Source organism: the organism of the source record quoted next, unplaced genomic scaffold (genome assembly GCF_019419815.1).
Source record: "Pyrus x bretschneideri cultivar Hongxiangsu unplaced genomic scaffold, Pyrus_bretschneideri_v1 Contig19, whole genome shotgun sequence".
Lineage (NCBI taxonomy): Eukaryota > Viridiplantae > Streptophyta > Magnoliopsida > Rosales > Rosaceae > Pyrus > Pyrus x bretschneideri.
Genome location: NW_025999490.1, coordinates 2,990,758 through 3,014,190, shown reverse-complemented (window position 1 = coordinate 3,014,190; position 23,433 = coordinate 2,990,758). Strand labels below are relative to the sequence as shown.

At 36.1% G+C, this 23,433-nt stretch overlaps 3 protein-coding genes across 3 annotated transcripts; 1 reads left to right on the top strand and 2 right to left on the bottom strand.

The window, feature by feature from the left end:
* Window positions 1–358: 358 nt before the first annotated feature.
* On the bottom strand, window positions 359–4,546 carry LOC125476322 (la-related protein 6A-like). Its single transcript, XM_048582198.1, has 11 exons — window positions 4,202–4,546; window positions 3,512–3,593; window positions 2,217–2,311; window positions 2,053–2,124; window positions 1,866–1,942; window positions 1,692–1,776; window positions 1,402–1,449; window positions 1,210–1,275; window positions 980–1,123; window positions 754–847; window positions 359–682 (listed from the first exon to the last, which is right to left on the bottom strand). Exons 1-11 carry the CDS (start codon window positions 4,448–4,450, stop codon window positions 555–557), a joined length of 1,140 nt encoding a protein of 379 aa, XP_048438155.1. The 5' UTR covers window positions 4,451–4,546; the 3' UTR covers window positions 359–554.
* Window positions 4,547–5,339: 793 nt separating this feature from the next.
* Window positions 5,340–10,422, bottom strand: LOC125476320. Its single transcript, XM_048582196.1, has 3 exons — window positions 10,260–10,422; window positions 7,000–7,497; window positions 5,340–6,096 (listed from the first exon to the last, which is right to left on the bottom strand). The coding sequence occupies exons 1-3, from the start codon at window positions 10,345–10,347 to the stop codon at window positions 5,498–5,500; spliced, it is 1,185 nt and encodes a 394-aa protein (XP_048438153.1). The 5' UTR covers window positions 10,348–10,422; the 3' UTR covers window positions 5,340–5,497.
* A 4,949-nt stretch (window positions 10,423–15,371) lies between these two features.
* LOC125476398 (prefoldin subunit 6-like) lies at window positions 15,372–17,875 on the top strand. The gene is made up of 5 exons (XM_048582520.1): window positions 15,372–15,553; window positions 15,635–15,705; window positions 15,974–16,098; window positions 17,036–17,096; window positions 17,533–17,875. Exons 1-5 carry the CDS (start codon window positions 15,475–15,477, stop codon window positions 17,587–17,589), a joined length of 393 nt encoding a protein of 130 aa, XP_048438477.1. The 5' UTR covers window positions 15,372–15,474; the 3' UTR covers window positions 17,590–17,875.
* The last annotated feature ends 5,558 nt before the right edge of the window (window positions 17,876–23,433 follow it).

The window sequence follows — 23,433 nt, the reverse complement described above, 5'->3', positions numbered from 1 at the left end:
GAGGGAATGCGAAAGAGGAAACCTGGAAATTCTCGCACCGGATCGAGTTTCTGACGAGCCGAATGGCGCGTGAGAGGGAGACGGCCTTTTCAGGCATGGACTATGGATTGGTTTGGTGGGGTCAGGTGTCACCTGAAAGAGGATCCAACATTTACCCTTTGAAATTCGATCGAAACATCTATAGTCAAAGGGCAAATTAGGTAAAACTCGATACTAGTAAGCTTTGGGGTTGTCAACTAACGAGTGGCAAACGTGTTGGATTTTCATTTCTTCACGACAAAAACCGATTTGGGAATGTTTTTATTGCTAAATGTTTTGATCGAATATGTCATGTCAAATAATTTCTCGATATTACAAATGTTAGTTAAGTCAGTTGATTAAACAATTTATCCGTTTACAGCCAACAGAAATTCGGATAACAGTTGATAGATGAATATTCACATAAGTCCGTCAGCATGAGTAGACGCATCACGGATCTACCGGATCTCAGTGCAATACATACGCAAACGTTATGAAACACAAAATCACTATAGGTCTGGTGATCAACCCAGTTGCTAACTCTGGGCTGTGCTCAGAGTCCGCCCTCGCCCCATTGTGAATCCCCTGGTTCCGTCAGGCATCCTTGGGCCGGGCGGTGGCTTCCAAAGTTCAATGCCGTGATTGGCCGAAGTAGTTCCATGACCTGGGAAACATTTTGGTTAGATTAAGTGAATAGAGTCGGAATCTATTCAAAATATTAGTTCACCAACGTACCAAATCCATTGGTCCCACGGTATTTTTGCCTTCCTGATAGCCCCCTATTTCGACCTCTATGCCCAGTTTTCTCCTTGGGAACTCGCTCTCCGTCCTAGAATGGCAGAAGCAAAAAGGTCAAAACTTAAAACCAGTCGAGTGTAATGAAACACTTGTATGGAACTGGATCCATCAACGACTCCAACAAAAATAACACCAATTGCTCATGAGCATAACCACCGCTTACCTCTTCATCAGTTGTCCGTGCATCATTATGTTTCACAATTACAGTATGATTCTCCTCGTCTCCTGTTTGATCATTACTTCTGTTGCCGCTACTCTTCTCAGATTCGAAACCCCTCCAGGGTTGTTTTCTCTGTCCATACTTCCCCTGATGTGAATAATACCAACATTAACTCCTCTTGTGGCCAAAAGTGAAGATAGAAAAATAAAAAGGAAAAAGTCAGGATCAAATACCACTTGTTTTAGACGCTTCACCCGCATGCCATTTCTCCAATCCTCTTCATTATTTAAAGTAGTGACCTGACACAAATCACCAGGAAAAAACTGTAAGCTAAGGATTGATTATCCGAGCTATAGAGAGCCGTATGAAAAATGATGATGATGTTGATGTTGATGATTATACCGTTGGAAAGAACAAACACTTACAGCTTTGTCAGCAGCCTCCACAGTATCATACTTCACAAGGGCATGCAACTGCGACAAAAACCAAGACACGTTACAAAAGGCTGCCGAAATATCTCAAAATTGTCTTCAGAAAGACCTCAAAACATAAGTGTAAAGACAGCGTTTGCCTCAGACCTACAAAGAACAGAAGACTTTCACCAACCACAAAAATCCCGATCATGGAAAGTGTATCTCAGTAACCGATCCCTCTAAATCAGCAGATTCAGATAATTAGCATGTACAATCATGCACATAAAATTTAGAAACCATACCTTATTACTAATCAGCTTCTTAGCCTTGCTACCTTTTGTAGACACTTCTATTGCATGTGGGTCGAGTATGTACAAATCTTTTATTCTGGAAAATTGAAAACCATGCCATAATCAAAATTGTAGAGAACAGTAATGTCACAGCATGGGAAAAACAGAAGAAGGAAAAGAACATACTTTCCAGCTTCACCAAGTATACTCTTAAGGTTCTCCACTGAATGATCCTCAGGTAGGTTCTCCACCAAGACAGTGCACTATAATGCGGAAATTAGATGCTTGAAGTTTTCCAAAAATAATACATAAAAATTAAGAACAAAATAATAATAAGAATAAATAAATAAATAAATCAAGTTCGAAGGGATACCTTTGGATCCTTGTTTTCAGTTAATGGAAGGGGATGAATCCGTTTCACCTTCTTCCCATTCGAACTCACAACCTAAAAGAAGGAGATTTATGCTTATCTTTTTAGCATATTCGTGATTCAACTTGCACTTAATTTTTTTAAAGATAACAAAATAAGAACATTACAAGGAGGGAAGACTCCCTCAATGCAGCTGCTATTGACGAATTGTTTTGGATGAGCTTTTTCATTTTTCTAAAAGAAGCAATAACTGAAATTGGAACTGCAAAAAGATATGCCAATGGTTAGTGAAAACTGTTAACATGACAGGGTGAAGAAAAGGAGACTACTTAATAATTTTTCAATTTGTTACAACTTACAACCAAGATTTTTTACCACCACAGAAGAAGCAATTTGATGTACAAAAAAATTTCAGTGCCACACGGATTTGCAGCTAGTGTTTAATACACTCACATACACAAGCAGAGGAAGGAGATAACGAAGTCGAAAAAATAATAGGGCAGTTTTCATATTCCTGCCACTAGAAAAGCAATCACCCCCTTTCTCAGAAGTGATAAATCACCAAATTAGAAACAAGAATAACCAAGAGGAATGAAAAAAATGTTTCTAATTCTGAAAACTGCTTTAGCAATAGAATTTAATGAATAGAGAAGGAATCAGTCAGCAGTCAGTTGCATGGTCATTCAACGCCAACCCCAGATGCTCGGCACAACCAAATTTGGCTGCACCAGGAAAACACCCAGGCAAGGCAAGCTGTCAGAAGTACCTGCTTTACTCATCACCTTCGTCTTCTCTACTCTACTAAAGCCAGATTTTATTAACACAAACATTATCAACACTATAAACTTTCAGCACCCGTAAAGCATGTAGAAAATGACATATAAAACGCCTTGGAATATATTGGTTTAGATAGATCCACATCCAGCCACATGAACTGGAGGTAAGTCAAACAAATTGCAAATCAATTTGTTGCTTGGTAATTTCAATACTCTATGATTGCCAAATGGAGGAATCTGCATGAGATTAATTCTACTTTGGATTATTGAGGATGAGTTTCTTCACAGACCTTTATCTTATAGACCTTTATCTTATTTTATTAAACGAGTAGTTAGTCTAATAAAACACTTGGAAAAATAGTAATGCCCCTGCAAAGTTTTATTGGCGCATTACGTAGATCAAGTGATTAAACCAGCAGGTGGGCAAAGTTCATAGACAACTATAGCATGATACAATAAGATTTTGTTTAAAATGACTTTTCCTGCATTCGTCTTTGAAAAATGTACCACTGCATCAATCACGGAAGAAGAAATAAGAAGCCATTAGGGGTACAACATGGGAAAGATATTTGCTAAAGTGGGCAGTTATCAAATCAGATGAAAAACTATGCATGTTTCAGTTCGGTACAAAAAGCATCAAACCATTAAAACAACGTCTAAATCAAACAATAACGGTAACCACTCACCATAACCTTCTTTGTTCTTTTTAATCATACTCAACATATACTTGTCAGCGGGCAAGTTTTCATCGCTGAAATAATATTCCACCTGCAAATCCACAAAGAATTGAAAAACAAACCTCGCATGAGAACTTAAAATTAGTATAGCAACATTTACAATGTCAATTAGGAATACTTCGTTTTCTCCCTCCCTTTACGTTTACTCAAACACTTTCTTAACCTCGCTGTTTGGTTAAAGATCAATGCGAGTTAAAATTTGGACTTCAGGGCAGCTAAAATTCGGTTTAATGGTTAACAAAGTGGGCACAGAAATTAGTACATTATGGTCTACACTAATGTGGCTTCAAAATGTGGTTCCAGATACGCACTCGATTCAAATTCACTTATCCCATGCGTATGCATTGTGGAAATCATTGTATCTATGAACAATTTTATTGCATTTATTTTATCAATTTATTACTTGTTCCTTCAATTTAGACCAAAGCAAGAAGGAATCAAGAACATAATTCCAACAATCGTAGAGCTACTCAAACAATGATAAATGTGGCTCTAGGGTTCATAATCAATACAACACATATTGCTAGGTCTATACAATATCAAATTATCAGCTCCAAATCAAATTCCTTCTATATATATATATATATATATATATATAGAGAGAGAGAGAGAGAGAGAGAGAGAGAGAGGGACCCTTGCCTGCTTAATAATCTTCTGTTTGAGATCCTCAGAGAGACCGCCAGTCCCACACGATTGATCAGGGTCATCATCCGACGGATGTGGTTGAATCTCAGAGGAGGCGCGACCGGGAGATCCAACGGGTGAGATATCAGAACCGTGCGGCGGAGACGGTGGGGGGGCGTCGGTGCCGCATGTGATGACGGTGGGGGTGGTGTCCGCGGGGGTGGCGGCGGGGGTCGTGACGGTGGGCCCCTCTTCGCCTTCCATTTGTGGAAAGCAGAAAGAGGAGGGGAGGAGAGAGAGGAGGGAGCGAACCTTTCAAAGGTTTCAAATGCGAGGACAGGCCCCCGCTCTTTCTTCTCCTAATTCTGTTTTCTTCCCCTTTCCACCTTTTTAGAGACCCAACCCCAAGTGATACGCATGACGTGTGATTAGGGCATTACCGTCATTTCGGTCCCTCCTTGTTCTTCAATTTTGTACCTTGCAAAAATAGCACTTGTAGTTCCATTTTGTCAATTTTATCAAGGTCAAATGTTTGCAATCCAATGATAAATTTTCTTCAGAATTTGGATCATCTATGGACTTTAGCGTCCAGAGCCTAAGGACCAAAAAATTCAACCATTGACTTGTGTGAGGTGAACCATCGAAATGGGTTAGCGGGACCATCAGAATCAATGGCTTGTATGGCAAATTTATGAATTTTCATTTCCAAGAGTAAGATGAAGCTAACATGTCATTTTGTTAATTATCTTGTACTTTGTCAAACATTTTGGTATTTTGGCATCAAACTACGTGATGATCACATACGATTTGTATTTTAAAAAACCAATCTATGAGCTTCTTTAAGGAAGATATCGACCCAATAGTACACACACATTCTTATATTGAACTTATGTCTCGATATGGACTGGAGATGGTAAGAACCATAAGAGTAGCGGAAGTGTTCTACCATTGAAATTAAGGAAAACAAATGAAAAAGATTTGAAAATTTTGAGTTTTAACGATAAAGACAAAATAAAGGGTAAAGTGAATAGTAATATAATTGATTTTTTAATGTAAAAATATGATTTTTCATTAAAATGAATAGTACCGGAAACTTTTCGTTAAAATTCTCTTAAAATTATAAGGCTGTGCGATCAGAATTACGACAATTGGATCAAGGAGAACACATTTCTCATTCATATAAAAACCATATAGTAAAAGCCCACATACAACTTGGTACTTGGGACTATTGTTTGCAACAAATCCCATGCTAGACGTACTAAAACCAAAACATTACATATGATAAACTTCCCTAGTAAACCCTAACCCTTACTAAACCAAAACCCACACAAAAGCCCAGAAAGCAAGCCCAAGTGCCACCCGGCCCGACCCACCGAGCCCATTTCTCCATGACCCGGAAAACCAAACCCGAACATCGTCCACCACAGGCCCACAGAGTGAGCTCATGTCATCAGTCCTGGTGTTGTAATACACACTGTAGAATGCAATCCTTGTCCTCTCAGCCTTGGCCGTGAAATTCACGCCGGCGGTTTGGAACGTGCTGTTGGAATTCGGTGTGTAATGGACGTTTTGCGCCTGGTCTCCGGCGAATGCCATGATGCCGAGAGGCTGCTTGCATTTGTCATTAGCATGGCCTAATGAGAAGGTCAAGGTGTAGGGCTTGTTTGGTGAAGTTTCAACCATTTGGGAAATGATGCCTTCTTTTCCAGATACCAATTCAATGGCCCGTTTGCCTTGTGGCACTGCGTAATGGTACGAGTCTATGTACCTAACAGCCCGGTTGGACTCAACGATCCAACCGGGTAAGGAAGAAGTTTCTTCGTCGAGGTTGGTTGGGAGCAGGACTCCGAGTGAGATGTTTGGAAACATCCATGGACCTTCCTCAAAATCACCATTGATCACTGCGTTGTCTGCACAAAATATGGCAACTGGTGAGAAAGTTGGTACTCTGGGATTGCTAGACTTTGCAAAACAAACAAAATTTATAGTCCAATCAAGATAAAGGTTGATCTTCTTTCATATGTCAGTTCAACACAAAATTTAACATCTTTACAACGATTTTAAAGAAAATGTTTTTGAATTTCAAAAACACTTGAAGCGTTTTTTAGAAAAAACGCTAAAAAACACTTTTAAGTATTTTTTCAAAATTCACTTGCCTTTTAAAAAAACTTCTAAACAAGTCCTTATTTATCTCTTGGTTGCATAGCAGCTCTCTCCGGCACATGATTAATAATGTGATGAGAGAAAACAAAAAAACAAAAAAAATAGAGGTTGGCATACAACAAAAATAGGAAAGGCATCTATTAAAGTTCAAAGTCACGACAATTTTATGACTGCTTTAAAATAATATCAATATGTCACAATGACATATTCCGTTGCATCAACTTTTGAAATTCACTCCCATCCTCACTTATTTGACAAGAAAATAATATTGGATTTGTCGGCGAAGACAAAGTTTTGGATCACGACTTTTGAATGTCATTGGACAATCCCCTCCCCCACATAGTGGATCCTAAGTTCTTAAAGCTTCACATCATTTTTGGACACGTGTACAAAGTTTTTTTACTTTTTAACCTTTTAAGTTAATGGGCCAATAGGGTTGAGGAATAAAAGTGTAGAATTTGTAAGGAAATTTTTCAATGTGATCGGAACACAAGAAAATACATCAGTGTTATTATAAAAATTATGAAATATGTATGTTAAAAAATTAATAATTTGAAAATATAATTTTTCATCATTTATATAAAAATACATGATGTACTATATGTGCTCCGATCATAATAAAAAAAATTTCAGTAGAAGAAGAAGTTTACCTTTGGGCCTATCAGGGGTAAAGAGTTTCTTCATAGCAACGTCATCGATGATGGGCCCACACGTGGGGTCATCCTCCATGCCGGGATTCCTGAAGACCAACATCGCATCATCCTCCTCAGCCTCGAAGGCCCACGCGTAGGGGTCCCACCCCTGCACGTTGTACAAGGTCTGCAGGTCTATCGTCTGCGACGCAGGTGGCACGGACACGTTCAGCGACTCCAGCTGTGCGCACGTGCGAGCCGCGCTGAAAGTCACCGAGTATATCGACCCTTTCTCCACCTTCACTTGCTGGCTTATTTCGGCGTCGTTTCCTAGCCTCACCGCGTGTCTACCTTGCGGTACGATGAGGATCATCCCACCCTGTTTCTGCCCGGATTCGACAAGCTCGACGGTGCCGTTTGCTTTCCAGCTTGGGATCCCGACAGTCCCGTCTACGGCACCGTCGTTTGAAAAGCCGCCTGATGGGGTCAGTTCAAAATCTCCGTTTGGCACCGGCCCTGCAATAAACGACATTGGTTTAGAAATGTAGGTTACTCATTCAGGCCACATTCCTTAACAATGTGTTTTGTGCAAAAGCACATAAGCAATTGACGCTAACATTTTATTCGAACGAAATAAAATTTAAGCACGTAGCTACGTTCGATAGAAATAATTATAAGCAAAGCAAATCTTAATTCTAAATACGTTTTTTGGTGCTTTCTGTTGATCTCAGAATGCACTTCAAGTGTCAAATTTTATTAAAAAAAAATTATTCACGAGCTAAAAGAAGTACGAGAAGGTGCTTTTTACATAAGAAATCGAACTTCTAAATCGATAGCCTTTCCTTTCCCAAACCGATACAAGAAAGAGATATCAAGAAGTGTTTTACCACATTAATCTTGCGTTAACCTAAAAAAGCCAAGTATGTTATTGTCCTAAAGCCAACTCATGGTCCTAGAAAAGGCTGAAATTCTTTTGCCTTGGCCTTTCTCTCACATCAAAAATGGGGACCGCATTATAAAAAAAAAGGGCAAATGCCTTTAATTATTATAATAATGATGACCCCGCTCCTCACGGATTGAGGAGAAATTCCACCTCACAATATTTTGTGAATTATTCATAAAATTCGTGTTTATGATCAGAATCGTTTACATTATAAAATATAGTGTAAAGATAATTTTTACAAAATTAATTAAAATAAGATCGTTTAGCCATTGAATTGTATAACAACAAATAGACAAATTTGGCAGAAGCATATAACGAAACCTCTATCTATTTGTTACAATTGATTGACTAACGATCAAAAATTATCTTTACGTATTGATTCATAATATAAACAATTATAAACATAAACACGAAACTTTATGAATAAGTTACAAAATATTTTGATCAGAAATTCCTACTCAACCTTAACCTTTTCTCAATTGTAGTTACCCATCGCATGGCCCATGAGTTTATGATTCCATGGTCAAAAATTGGTCTTTCCAGATCTCAAATGTGAAACAAAAATACAACAAAACAGTCGGATTTTCTTCTATCACGACATGACACCGAGGACCCTGCCCACTCCAAGACAAAATTGTGTCGGCTAGTGATATTTTCGCCCTTTGTGAAATTAATAACATCACAAGTTGAGAAAAATCAGAAAAATGTCAGTCTCAAAGGTGTTGTTTTCAAATCCAAAAATATTTAAAATGTTTTCGGCAATAAATTGACGTTTTTTTTTTTCCAGCTTTTTTGTCTTCAATTTTGTGCCGCTACAATTTCCCAATTCACCAGAGAAAGCAGAAGATCTATCCAAGTTCCAATCTCTTTGAGACGCTCAGCAAATCCTCTGGATAGCCTTATCCATTCATGGGCCTCAAATGTTGGGAAGCCCACAATAATATCATCTTTTCTTCCCAATGCGGATAGATTAAGTCGGTTAGATTTGACTCCGCGCACAAGCATTCGGCTTCCACCCTCTTTGCCAATTATTTAAAAGTAATTTAAAATATCTATTTATAAGAAGGAAAAAAAGAAAAAAAATGGTAAAAAAAAATATGGAGAGAAAGGAAAAATCTTTGAGTTGAACGCGTGGACCCTACAAAAGGACCTTATTTTTAAGTACACCACCAAACACCATTTGGGGTGGTGATCCGAAAGGACAGCTGTAAATTGTTTATATGGAAAGAGACAGATCCCTTCCTTCGTATCAGGTGATCCGAACCTTTAAAAGTTGATCCGACAGTTCTTGAAATTCGGATCCTTAAAAGTTATAATAATTTTTAACTATTTGATCAAATTTCAAAGATCCGAATCATTTGATTCTTGAATTGTGGAGAAAGAGATTGTTTATAAGAAAACCTAATGAAAATAAATAAGTTTTAATGATAATGATAAAATAAAGTTAAAATAAATAGTACTAATATTGATTTTTTAGTGTTAAAATATGATTTTTTTTTTTTTGTTAAAATAAATAATACCGGAGTTTTAAACTTCCCTTGTTTACAGGGTCAGTGACCTTTACGGAAAGGGACTTTGTCCTCTTGATTAGGTAAGGGAGGGGGGCGGGGGGGAGAAAACGTGCCAGAAATTTGGCGCGAAACGGGTTACTTAGGTTAATTTAGACATTTCCGCCCACCGCGCGACGGTTAAAAAAAAGCGTAAAAGCAAAACTTAGCTGTAGCGCAAATCTACCGTGCGAGTAATTTTACTAATTTACCCAATCTTCTTAAGTTTAGACGCAAAATCTACGAACAGAACTGCGAATTAACCAAAATAGCTATCTTCCTAGTAAATTACCAAATCCAGTGTACACAAAAATAAAAAAAACAATACATTACCACATTTAAATGAAGATTTGAAATTTGAAAATGCTTCAAGAAACTGAGAAAATTGAGGTTAAGAAAATTAGGGGAGTTGCATTAATTAGGTTATACTATGTGAAAGTTAAAGTGATTTTGGTGAACGAGGGTCCAGAAAAATAAGTTAGGATTACGATAGTTTCCGGAAAAGTGAAATAGGGTCTCAAAAAGTTTCAAACAACGGTGGTATTTAGCTAACTAAACAGTCATTAGCTAAACCAAATGCATATTCATGTCCAAATAAACCACACAATTGCAAATGAAATTACGAACCCAGGAAAGTTAATAGCCTAAATAATACTAATTAGATCTCAGAAGTTGGAACAAATGAGCAAAAAATAACAAAATATAAAGTAAATTTAAACAAAAAACTGCAAAATGGTTCCAAACATTCAGAGAGAAAGTGAGAGATAGAGAGAACCCAGAAAACGCACCGTCATCTGCTGAGATTTCAGCAGCCAAATGACCGAGAAGAAGCAGCATCGGTAAGACCCATTTGTGAGATGTGGAGCTCCGACCCATCTTTTCCGCCCAAACTCTCTCTCTCTCTCTCTCTCTCTCTCTCTCTCTGTTGAGTGCGTTTAGTGAGGTTTATGGTGACAGAGCAAAGAGGGGAGTGAGTAGGACTGTGAGGAGTGTCCTTTTATCCAAAAGATTCGACTTCAATCGACTTTATTTTATTTTATTTTTTATTTATTTATTTTTGCTAAGGTCGTCTTTATTCTTTAGTTCATAAGTAGGATTTACTTTTTTTAATCAAAGTTTAACACTTTAATATCATTAATTTGACAAAAAGAGCAGCAGGCTTCAACTTTCTTTTATTTCTGAAATCTCGAGAAAATAAAAAGGAAATAGAGAAAACAAAAGTCTTCCGCCCGTTCCCACCGATATAATTTTTTCAATCATTATTGTGAGGATATATTTGTTTAATTTATTAAGAAAATTTTCTTTCGAAAGAAAAAAAAATGAAAATATTAAGGGTGAAATTAATTATGTCAACAAAATTAAGGAAAATTAATTAAAATAAAAGTATGGTATATAGTAAATACATACAAAATAATTTTACCTTTTTGTCAAATTTCACAGCTTGGTAACAATATCAGTTGCCCTTTGTTTTCATTTTTACGTTGTTCTTCTAATAAAATGAACTTTTAGTTATGAAAGAGTTATCAACGACCATAATAATCCAAAAAGATATGAACAACGTCTTCAGCGAAATAAAATCATTTGAAGTTGTCGCACAAAAAAAAATCATGAATTTTTTTAATAAATACATGGATAATCTGTATACAATTGTTAATTATGTATACGAAAATTATTGAACTTGCGATTCTGAAATGTTAAGTAACTATTCTTTTTATACGAAAATTATTGAACTTGTTTAAATTGACCTTAAACAAATAAAGATTTGTCCTTCAACCTATAAAAGAACTAGACTGAAATGTTAACTGCTATTTTTATACAATAGTAGGTAGTGTTTCATTACCATACAAATCAATCATTGTAATGTCACAAACAAATTCTACTACCTAACCTACTACAGCAAGAGATTCTTTCAAAGTGATATTTTTCCACTGTTGCGGTGCTAGACAACTGGTCACTACTCTGATTAACCCCTAGAAGTTTGAAAATTAAGAAATGGTGTCTAGACTTGCTAAGGAGTCTGCCTAGCGCGCTAGACCCGTCTAGGTTGCAACTCTCACTTATACAAAAAATTGATAACTTTCATTTGCAATTTATTTTTTCCTTCAAATGTAAGAGACTTGTTGAATACTCGAATAAACACTCATTATATGTTTGCTCCTCATGTTCTCAATATATTTTAATAGCTTATAATTTATATGTCATTTTATTTTACAATTTATGTATCTCAATATAATTATGTTTTTTTTTTAAGCATAAATAGCCACTTTTTTTATACGATATATAATAAATTTGCTTAAATTCGCTTAATCCGCCTAGACTTCCATCTAAGTCGCCTAGGCACTAAGCCTCAGCCCACCGTCTAACTAGTGCTAACATCTTTTAGAATCTTGGATTTTTCACACACTATTTGTCACCGTACAATTAATTAATTCATGCCAATATTTAACACATTGCGATAAAAAAAATACGGTAACAAAAAATTCATAAAAAAATCTTATTTTAAATAGAGTCTCTTTTAACATTTCTCAATGAAGAATGTCATCATACCGTAACTAAGGAAAGTTAAGTGACCACTTTAGATATTTTTAAGTTGTTTTTAAGGAAAACTAATGAAAAGGGTTTGAAAACTTTGAGTTTTAACGATAAAGACAAAATAAAAGGTAAAGTGAATAGTACCAAGTTTGACTTTTTAGTGTAAAAATGTGGTTTTTCGTTAAAGTGAACAGTACCGTGGGTTTTTTTGTTAAAACTTCCTTATTTTTAATCAGAATATCTTTTAAGTATTACTAGGAGGGAATATTTGTTAACTTATTTATATTTGTAATGCCGTGTTTTAAGAATCATGGTCTTGCGGCGAGCCCCTGAGAACTTGCACCGTTTTATGTTTTCTTTGATGGAGTAGGATTCTCTTCTCTCTTTTTTTCCTTACTATTCCCTCATTTTCTATTGAAACGGTCACGATTAAGCCACGTCAACATCTTATATTAATTTTTTTATAAAAAGAGAAAGACAAAATAGAGAATGTGAGAAGAGAGGATGGAAAGAGGAGGAAAGAGAATCCTACTCCTTCTTTGACAGCCTTCGAGCACTCGTGATTTTATTTATTTGTTTATCCCTAAAACACAAATTCTTTCTTTAATAAATGATGGGTTTAATCTCACAATGAATTAGTAATAATGTAATTTAAATTCACTTTTGACGAAAATCGAACCTAAAATCTTTCAATTACAAATAAAAAAAAAAACATTAAACCGAAGTACCGAGTAACACTGTCCCTCACACAAATTGAACACTGATATAAACTATTCAATACGTAGACATTGGACAAAGTTCACATTCATGCTTCCTATTTTCTTCCTATAAAGTACCTAAAAATGCCACCAGCCTTGACTTTAATCTATTAATCATTTAGAAAATTGGGTAATGAAGAGGTATTTTCTTCTTTATCTTTTTTTTTTTTTTTTTTTTTTATCTTTTTCATCTCTCCTTCAATCCATTATCTTCATTCTCTCGATTTTTTCTCTCATTCCTTTTCCTTTTTATCTCGTCCAATCCTCTTCGTTCTTTCTCTTTCCTTCAATCATTTATTACTTTCTTTTCTCCTCTCCCCTCTTTCTCCCTCTATTGCGACCCTTTTTTTTTAGATCTCTTTGTCTAGTTTAAGTCATAAGATTTAAAAATTTTAAATCGCAAACCAATCACGTTTTTTAGTCTTAAAGAAAATTGTTTTCAAGAAATGTTTTGAGAATGATAAAAAAAATTCAAATAGGATACCAAACATGCTAGGGAGACTAAATTTTGAAAACTAAAGGACATGTAAGTTGATGATTGGTTTATTACTTTAAATGTTGATAGACGTGTTCATTTCTACTGGTGACACATCATTTAATTTGCAAAGTTAGTATCTAAATTTAGTCTCCCTAGTATTACTCTTTATTTAAAGAAACTGCTATTATTGACATACTAAAATTTCATCCTACAATCCAAATTTATAAAATATACAAGAAAAAGAATTGCATAGATAGAAAGGTAGGATGAAATTTGTTCATTGTCAATATCAAGTTATTAATGTTTTTATCTAAATCGGTTTAATCGTGACTCGTGTCATTCTTATACAGACCTATTTAGTAAACAAGCCATGTCGAAACATTTCATTTATTCGACAACTTACGCCTAGCATGATCCATGGTAGGGGTGGGCAAACGGGTATAGGAATTGCGGGTTGAGGCGGGTAAATGCCAGTTCTTACTTTTAAAAAAGTGAAACCGGGGGAGCGGGGGAGGGGGGCGGGGTGAGCCTTTGTAATTTTCGGTTTAGGTCGGTTCTTGAAGTATAGGAACTACAGTTACCTGGACTGCCCCGTTTGTAATTGAAATGGATGGACGAGATTGAAAAGATCATATCTCCATCCAATCTTAACCGTTAGTTTTAGGTTTCCTCGTCCTCGACCTCGACTCTATCACTCGATTCTGTTTCCCACAGTCTCAGTCCAAAGCTAGTGCTTTGTCGGCAACCCAATTAACGATTGATGGCGTTGCGAAGACTGGAGCAACAACCTAATCTTACCAGCTATCCCTCTAAAGTCTTACCAGTCACTACAACCAAAAACCAAATCTTTCTCTAACCCCTTCAAGTTTTTAAGCGGTGTCGTCGTCGAGACCAACGTTATCATCGTTACCAACCATGTCATCGTCGTCAAAGAATATCACCCTCAAAAGCTCGGATGACGAGTTGTTCGAGGTCGAGGAGGCGGTGGCACTGGAGTTTCAGCCCATCAAGCACATGATTGAGGACGATTGCACCAATAACGGCATGTCAACCCCTCTAAGCTCGATGAAAAGATCTCCGATGATGATCATAAGGCATGAGATCATAATTTGGTTTGATTCTAATGTTTTAGAATTTGGAGATTCGGTTGGGTTAGGGTTTTTTTGATTTGGGGATTGGGGTCAATTATGTTGTTTTAGGGCCTAGGGTTACTGATTTAGGAGTTTTCTATGATGGTGGATTCAATTTGAATGGCAAACAAGTATTGGGTGGTGTCTCTGCTGGTTCAAAACTTAACATCATCTATATGGACCTCCAAAGGTACTTCCGCAGTTTCATTTTTCTTCTGCAATTTTATTTCTTTAGCAATTCAAATTTTTTTTTTCGATTTGGGTATTCATTGGATTTGATCGATGTGAAGCTAATGTAAGGTGAATGATTACTGATATGGAGAGTTGGTGACAGAGATGGCCAGTTGCAGGCATCTTCGTGTTCGATTTCGAGCGGCGCAGCCACAAGCGGTGGTGGGAGCTGCTCTTTTAGTTTGGGACACAGTTTGGACTCAGCCTCAGGGACTAGTGTTGTAGCATCCGCCGCCATTGCATGAAGCAGCTGCTCAAAACCGCGACAAGGAAGCTTGGCAAGAAGATGACTGTGACGAGGATGTTCGGCAAGAAGGTAGTGGTCTGGTTCTCGGAACGATCGAGAGAGTTAAAGAAGAAGAGAAAAAAAAATACCAAGGACCCGTGGACCCAGCCCGTTTGTAACGGGCCGGGTTCGGTCTGATTCTTATAGTGAAATATGATGTACCTGGCCAGTTTGTTTTAAACTCCAGTCTGATCTGGTTCCTTCAAAATTCGATCCGGCTAGACCTGTGCCCAGCCCTAATCCATGGTAAAACTCTATTCGATTTCTGGCATATTATTAAAATAAATTTAATTTAAATGATTAAATAATTGAAAATACGAGGCTAAAAGTTGGGGTTTTGTCCTACCATTGGAGATGGTTTTGATGGGGCCTATTGTTACCAACTATGTAAATAACCGAAGCCCAAACTTCTAGTAGTAACCGGTAAAAAAGCCCAGTGTGTTACATGAATTATTAAATTATGGCCCAGCATAATTCACACCAAAATCATACTGAACCGGAACCGGATCTCAAACTAAAAACCGGAAAGAAAGGCGAGAGACCAGAGCTCCTGCGCAGAAGAAGCAGCAGCAGATAGCAGCAAAATCAATGGCGTCGTCGTCAGCTCTTCGAGAGCTTCAGCGTGAATTGGAGGCCAAAGCTAACGATCTCAGCAAAATCCAAAAGGGCAAGTCATAAATACATATATGTGTGTATACAGCTGCACTTGAATCTGTAAAACCCTAACGTAGCATTTTTGCTCTTTCAGATATTTCAAAGAATCACCAAGTGAGGAAGAAGTACACTATCCAGCTCGGCGAGAACGAGCTCGTCCTCAAGGTCTCCTTCTTTCTCGATTGCAATTTCTCTATTTTCTGTTTGGTTACCGGGAAAACGAACTCAGCTAGCCCTAAATTCCATTGAAATAACAATTTTCTCATAACTTTTCAAGTGATTATTATTCCGAATAGATTACCGATATCTGAAATGTGTGAACTTTTCCTTTAATTGGAAGCAAATGGATTTTGTTGGGTTTTCGTAAGCTCGTGGTTATTGGTTAGTGGTTTAGTTTTTGATCTAAAGGTCATGCGACTGCTTGTGTTTATAGGAATTGGATCTTCTTAGCGAAGACGCCAATGTGTTCAAGTTGATCGGTCCGGTTCTTGTGAAGCAGGATTTGGCAGAGGCTAGGGCCAATGTGCGAAAGAGAATCGAATACATCTCCGCTGAATTGTATGCTTCTCTGTTTCGTTTATTTATGTATTTGTATTAGGGTTTATATTCTATCGTTGCAATTTTTTTCGCAGTTTAGGTTATCATTTTGGATATAAAGTTCGGGTCTATCGTGTAGGTTTGTTAAATTATCCTCAAAACCTATCATTTCAATGATGAGGCTTAGTAACAGAGTGTACTAGTCAAGAAAACTTGTAAGATGAAACGCACAAAAAATGTGATTTAACCTGGATTTTGTGAACGATTTTCGAATTGTATGATAAAGGTGAGAGTTACGACCTCAACAAACAAATTTCATCTTAAGGGTTATTTTCTTCCCACCAGATGGGGAAGTACCGGGGTTCAATAGCATAGATAAAAATGTAGGGCTGCATTCTCAATCACCATATCCGTAAAAACACTGTTTTTGTAATTTGTAGCAATCGGTTTTCTCACCATAAAACAAGACACTGAGTTTTCACAAAATGATGTCTCTGGGTCTGTGTTCATTGGAACAAGTAATTTCCAAATTCTTGGGGAAGGATGGTCATTATTTAATATGGGGATGTTCAATGTATTCTTGCCCACTGTCTTCGTATGAGTAACTGTGGGCCGAAGTCATATCCAAAGAAACGTTATTATTTGGGTAAATTGCGAAAAAGGTAGAGAAATCAATAATGTTCTGTGACGCTGTGCATTCTGTTCCTAGGTTTATCATGAGAAACCTGTGTGGGAATTATTAGATGGATCTTGGACCAGTAATCTGTTACATTTTCTGGTTTGCGATTTGCCTTGTAATGGTACATGTGTGGCTAGGATGTATGTTTTCACAACTCTACATTTGGGTGTTTATATGGAAAACTGTGTACAGTTTCTCCTATTTCTTCATACCGTTGTCTTTATTACCATCATACTCACGTTTAATTGATTGCAAAACTATATTTCTTATGCGCAACAGGAAACGGCTGGATGCTACCCTTCAAGATTTGGAAGAGAAGCAAAATAGCAAGAAAGAGACGGTTTGTATTCTTCCTTTTTCAGTGCACCTGCTCTCTTATATTGCCAGAGTAGTTCATATTGTCCCTGGTCTTGATTCAGTCTTGATAATATATTTATAGCATTTGAAGAATTTATTAGAGCTATACACGTTTAACTGTAGCGTCTTGTAGCACCAATGTTTTGACAACGACACTAAGTCATCAACACGGAAATGATATCAACATTTAGTAACTATAATATAACTGGACTAGACAATTTCTTTTCTTGAGATAACATATTTCAGGAAGAATACAATAGAATTGTTGCGTTGGTTTGTGCCGCTACTTTTGCCTTCTCACGATGAACTTGAATAGGGCGTACTCTGCAAGGGGTCATAACTACACAATTTTACCATTTTAACCAATCTCGGTATATAACTCAATACTAATTGTTTCCGGTGGATATGATGTTTTGCAGATTTTAAAATTACAACAGAGGGCTCAAGCACTCCAGGCCGGAAAAGCGAAGGCGTAATCTGTTTCCGTAGTTGTGTTCTCTTGGTGAGAAGTAATGTATTCTACGAGTTTCTGTTGACGATTGGATGTAGGTTTTTTTCGTTCTTGTTTGCTCAACGATACAGTGCCGATTGGAAATGGTTTTTGTCACTCTAGTTGTGGTACGATGTTAGCGTATTTTGTTCTCGTTTGGTTTATCCGTATCACATGTACCTTTGGCATTTAGTTTTCCCTTCGGTATGATTGTAAACCTATGAAAGAATGAAAATACAAGAATTTCTAATTACGAAGATCAATTCTGTGTGTGCATTTGTGTTCTCTAATATCACTTGTGTTTCATTTGGTTTAGCGTTTAGGATTTTGGTAGATCGTGGATTGGAACTACAAATTGAAATAAGAATTCATTAACTGAAAATTTATTTGGTAACTATTGTTAATTTTCAGTTTAAAAAAAATAAAAATAAAAATTGAAAAATTAAAAACAAAATTATTATCAAACGGTGTTTAGACTTTGTTTATGAAATACACGTCAATTATTTCATATATATATATATATATATAGCCACCAATTTGGGTTTCGAGAGATTATTAGGGTAGAAAATCTTTTTTTTTTTTTTTTTTTCGGTAAAAGTTATTAAAATGGTAGTAGTGGGCTACCACTTCGAGCTGAGTCGCTTGTTTTTACGGAAAACTCTCCCGAAGAGGTTTTTTTTACAAGTGGATGATCAAACCCTTGACCTCCCTAAGACCATCTCCAATGGTGGCTTATAACCTAAATTTTCCCCTCCCCCCCCCTCTGACATTCCACATCATCCAGGAGAGTGATCCTTATATGTATATTCTCATCTCTACCTAGCACGAGGCCTTTTGGGAGCTCACTGGCTTCGAGTTCCATTGGAACTCTGAGGTTAAGCGAGTAGCACGCGAGAGCATTCCCAGGATGGGTGACCCATCGGGAAGTTCTCGTGTGAGTTCCCAAAAACAAAATTGTTAGGGTGTGCTGGGGGCCCAAAGCGGACAATATCGTGCAATGGTGGTGGAGTGGGCCGGGGAAGTGATCCGCCCCGGGCTGGGATGTGACACCCCCCCCCAAAAAAAAATCTACTCCAACCCAAAACCTAAACCAAAACCTAAAACTTAAAATGAAGGTAAAATACTGATCACAAATTTAGCCCACAAATTGAAGTGGGACCCACGAATGAGAGTGAAAAGTGGGCTGTGAAGCCCACACCCCAAAACCCAATCTCCTTGACGCACCTCACGCGCCACAATCATTCCAGCTGAAGGCCCACCGACGTGGGTTGTCCCCCTCTACTGTCAGCCTTACTATAGCCCAACGGCTACTTTTCTTCATCCAACGGTCCAGGTTCAATTTTTTTTTTAAAGTTTTATATTTATATATTTATTGAATCCAACGGCTTAGATTGAATATAATCAAATCTAACGGTAAAAAAAAAGATCTAACGGTCCAGGTTCAAATTATTTTTTTAAAGTTTTATATTTATATATTTATTGAATCTAACGGCTTAAATCGAATATAATCAAATCTAAAGGTAAAAAAAAAATCTAACGGTCCAAATTTAAATCCAACGACTAAAATAATTTAAAAAATTATTTAACTTAAAATTCAACCAAAAACTTTATAAATACCTATGTATTTGTTCAAACCTCTACACAAAACTCACTTTTCTCCTACAATTCTTCCAATTTTTCTTTATACCATTCTTCTTATTTCTTCTTATTAATTGTCTTTTTTTATTTTTTTTTATTAAGTTTATGTGGTTTCTCATGATTTTCATGTATTGCTTTAGTGATTTTTCAAAATTTATCGGAATTTAAATATTTTTAGGTTAAAATGTTCATAAAATTAATTTAGAATAGTCTACATAATTTTTTTTTTAAAAAAGTTAATTTAAAAAAAAATAGCCTTAATTCATTATTTGATAATCTGGGCTAAAATTTTAGGCCAGAAGGGTTGAAGTAGAAAAGCTGTTTCTGGGCTAAAACCTAAATTTTCTGGGCTAAATATTTTTAGGTTTTAGATCACCATTGGAGATGGTCCAAGAATGGTACTCAGAAGAACCGCCCAACTTGTAGCCTAGCCAGCTTTTATCCACCAGACCAAACCCCATTGGGTACTAGAAAATCTTCCCTTGAAATAGGGTTTCAGCACAACTTGGAATTGGATGGATTTTAATGTCTAGAACTTAGGAATAAGTTTTGAACCGCACAAATTTAATCCGAAGCCTAAAGTCCAATTTTTACAGCACTAGCGGGGCGGGCAGGTGATAGCCTATGATTGATGTATTTAATGCCGCAGAAGAAGTTTCGAGAAAATGAAATAAGACTACGGCGAGTCACTTCTGTCCCCATAATTTATTCAAGAAGACAAAACCTGCCGTATGTGATTCACGAGGTCTCGTCATAAAAGCATGTTGAGAAGGAGTGCATTGAAGGATTAGTTTAGCCAGGAGGATATTCTCCGAATTCTCTTGAGGATCCTGATTTTTAAATTGTGTTCGTTTATTATATGTTGTGTGATTAGTTTTATCATATGCTATTCATATTTAATTTAAGGAAGTGTTATTGGCACTCCAAAAATTATATTCTACACTCCTCACAAGTGTATTTTTGTTTTCTAATATAGAAAGTTTGGAGTGTAGAATGAGATTTTTGGAGTGCTAATAACAATTCCCTTAATTTAAAATAAAAGTATTTTAATAATTTCTGATCGTACGATGTATGATGAACTTATACGATTTGAAAATACCCAAGATCCTTACAAAGAGGATTCGGAAAGGATCCTCATTCTTAGTTTACTTAGAGCGGAGCAAATGAGGAAAAAAGAAATGTCATGATTCATGGGAGACTTATTGAAATAAATTGGCTTATTTTTAGTTATGCTCCTTAAAATTCAATTTAATTTCATTTTGTTTTCTGAAATTAAAAACTCACTATTTTATTTTATAAAATTCAAAGTTCGCTTCACTCTACCCCTTAAAACTCAATTTTAATCATATTTTTCCCCTTGAAACTTGAAGCTCGTCTCTGTAAAACTAAATATTCGCTCTACGTTGCCTTAAATCTGTTAAATTTTTATGCAGATTTCACTTGGATGAGCCAGGCCAATCATTTTTTTTTCATCCCTTCAATTACTTTTAAACTTAATATTCTCTAATTATTAAATGTTAACGCATAAGAGATTTAAAATCAAATTTATTGCGCATGTGGCATAGTCTTATTGGGTGTTGGGTCTCACATATATTTTAAGAGCGGCGAAGAGAGAGTCTAGAAGTCAAAGTGGAACAAATTTTGAGTTTCAGGAGAGTAAAGTAATAACTTTTCAGTTACAGGAGTAAAGTGAGATCAAAATCGAGTTCCAGAAAGCATAGCTAAAAATAAGCCACATAAGTTTTTGAAAACCTCTTATTTATTTGAACGGTGACGGACTTCTTTACCCAGAAATTCATTATGCACTAGTCTCTTGTTTTAAATTCTTTTATTTATGGGAGTTTTAATGAAAAATCCACGGTACTATTCACTTTAACAAAAAACCATATTTTTACACTAAAAAGTCAAACCTGGTACTATTTACTTTACACTTTATTTTGTCTTTATCGTTAAAACTCAAAGTTTTCAAGCCTTTTTCATTAGTTTTCCTTTTATTTATTAACCGATGCAATTTCACAATTTATACCTTTTATTGCATTAACATTTGTGTTGGCGCTAGTGGTGTGTGAAGATAAGAAAATGAATTAGGATTAAGATAAATTAACAGTTTGATCCCTTAAACCAAGTAATAAAAAAAACGCCGTCGTTAGTAATAGATATTAAATTTGACAATTGCAAGAGTGTATCATGACTTTGTAGAAGTGTCAATAATTCATTAGAAATAGAAAAACATACAAAAATGGAGGCAGTCTATATAATTTCCATGCCACAATGATCACATTCAAGATATCAGAATTGGCCATTTTCAATCATGCTCAAGTTTAACGTGAATCTTATGGGTACGTCTAGACGCCTCAAGTCCCAACCCCCATGTTCATTCATGCACATAGTCCCAAACCCAAACAAATTAGCATGATGATAGTAATGTTCAACATGGTTTTATATTTTATATATATAGAGTACAAACTCTCTCTCTCTCTCTCTCTAAGTCTCGAGGAATATGCAGGGAGTATGAGTCGCCCTGCACTGTCTCTTTTGGGAAGGTTTGCCAATCTTGTCAAGGATCCACCACGACGTACGGCACGCATGCTTCTGATAAGCGACAAGACTGCGTTTATTTCATGACGCATATACACGATGGAAACCCACTATATCTAGCCGATGAATCACGTGTATGTTGGTAAATAAGGTTTAGGGTTTAGGAATGCATTCTTTAGGGTTTTTTTTTTTCCTTCTTGATATACACTTTAGGGGTTTTTTTTAGTCAACAGTTGTTTAGGGTTTCCTTCGTGAAACGAGTTATTTGAGGAATAAAACATTCATGTCCTTCATAGGATAATGACGTTTTTTCTTATTTTTAAAGAAACCGACTGGTGACTTCACCATGATAGTTCAACTTTCCAGAAGAACGTTTTTCATTCCCATGTTTCGAAATGGTACCATAAAATACATTTTATTACCATTATCATGTTTGGTTAATGTAGTAATAGGAATTAAAATTTCTTGAATATTTCAATAATAGGATAAGACTAAGGGACTAACATTTTGACAAATATTTTTACGCTCTTTTTTAGTCATTAGTTTTACATCCAAGGATCTTTACTAAGAGTAATGTAAAGGCTTTTGAACATTAAGTGACGTGGACTTAATATTATAAATAGAAATAAAACTAAAAGGAATAAATATTGGAAGAAGAAAGAAGAAGAATGAACCGTAAGCGTTCGAACTTCAAAGTGAGAGGGAGGGCAAGAGACCTGAAACCTCCATTGCTTTGCCGCATATAGGTCTTCTCTTAGTTTTTTTGTTTCGTCTTTTTCTGTAAAAAAAAAAAACCTTCTTGATCTCTTTACTCTAGAAACCCATGTGTTGTTGTTACTACTAATGGGGAGATGAGGAAAAAAAAATTGTTTTCCACACCCTACTTTATCACTCAAAGATACAAAGAATAAGAATTAGGGTTTTAGGTTTAGTTTTGTTTATCAAACAAAAAGATCTAAAAGATCGAGTGATAGCTTGATATGCTTTGTGTGCTTTTTAATTTTATATCAATAAATCAAATCAACATGTGCCATGTAGCAAAGGCGCAGGACTTTCAACATTGTTTTGATTTTTTTTTTCTTCCTTTGAGTTTTATTCTAAGAGTCGATTCTTATTCATTTAACATAATTGTTTTTATTAATTATTATTCATGTCATCATCCACATCACTTTAGGTTTAAAAATCTCAGCATTACTCTTAATCAAGATCATTAGATGTTATAAAATCTAATGACTAAAAAAGAGTGTACGAATATGTGTCGAAGTATTTGTCCCTTGTCCTATTCCTTCAATAACATCCTTCTAAAAAGAAAGAATAAAATATCAACAAAGTATAAAACAAAATTGCAGTATTGCAATGAATGTTTTCCCAAGTAAGGGGAAAAGCAAACCCAAAGATCCCCAAATTAAGCTTTTAAACTCACCCCTTCATGGGAGTATCATAACCATGAACCAGGATTAGCAGTCCCATAAGGGTGCGTTTGTTGCACCGGACTATCTCGGACTAGACTAACTTTAGGGACTAAGCTGGACTGGCTTAGACTAGACTAAACTGAACTGATTTAGTGAAGCGTTTGGTGCAGCGTCGGACTAAGAAGTAGGATTCTAATATTATATTATTTAATCTATATCTATAATATTTTATTATTTACTTA

Bases quoted from the DNA above. Each gene is read 5' to 3' on its own strand.
- LOC125476398 (XM_048582520.1), top strand. From the start codon at position 15,475: ATGGCGTCGTCGTCAGCTCTTCGAGAGCTTCAGCGTGAATTGGAGGCC. The intron at 15,554-15,634 runs GCAAGTCATAAA...TTGCTCTTTCAG, and splicing joins TCTCAGCAAAATCCAAAAGG to ATATTTCAAAGAATCACCAA. The intron at 15,706-15,973 runs GTCTCCTTCTTT...TTGTGTTTATAG, and splicing joins AGAACGAGCTCGTCCTCAAG to GAATTGGATCTTCTTAGCGA.
- LOC125476320 (XM_048582196.1), bottom strand. From the start codon at position 10,347: ATGGGTCGGAGCTCCACATCTCACAAATGGGTCTTACCGATGCTGCTT. The intron at 7,498-10,259 runs GTGCGTTTTCTG...CGTTTATTGCAG, and splicing joins TGAAATCTCAGCAGATGACG to GGCCGGTGCCAAACGGAGAT. The intron at 6,097-6,999 runs GTAAACTTCTTC...TATTTTGTGCAG, and splicing joins TACCCCTGATAGGCCCAAAG to ACAACGCAGTGATCAATGGT.
- LOC125476322 (XM_048582198.1), bottom strand. From the start codon at position 4,450: ATGGAAGGCGAAGAGGGGCCCACCGTCACGACCCCCGCCGCCACCCCC. The intron at 1,943-2,052 runs GTATCCCTTCGA...TCCGCATTATAG, and splicing joins CTGAAAACAAGGATCCAAAG to TGCACTGTCTTGGTGGAGAA. The intron at 1,450-1,691 runs GTATGGTTTCTA...TTTTTGTCGCAG, and splicing joins AGAAGCTGATTAGTAATAAG to TTGCATGCCCTTGTGAAGTA.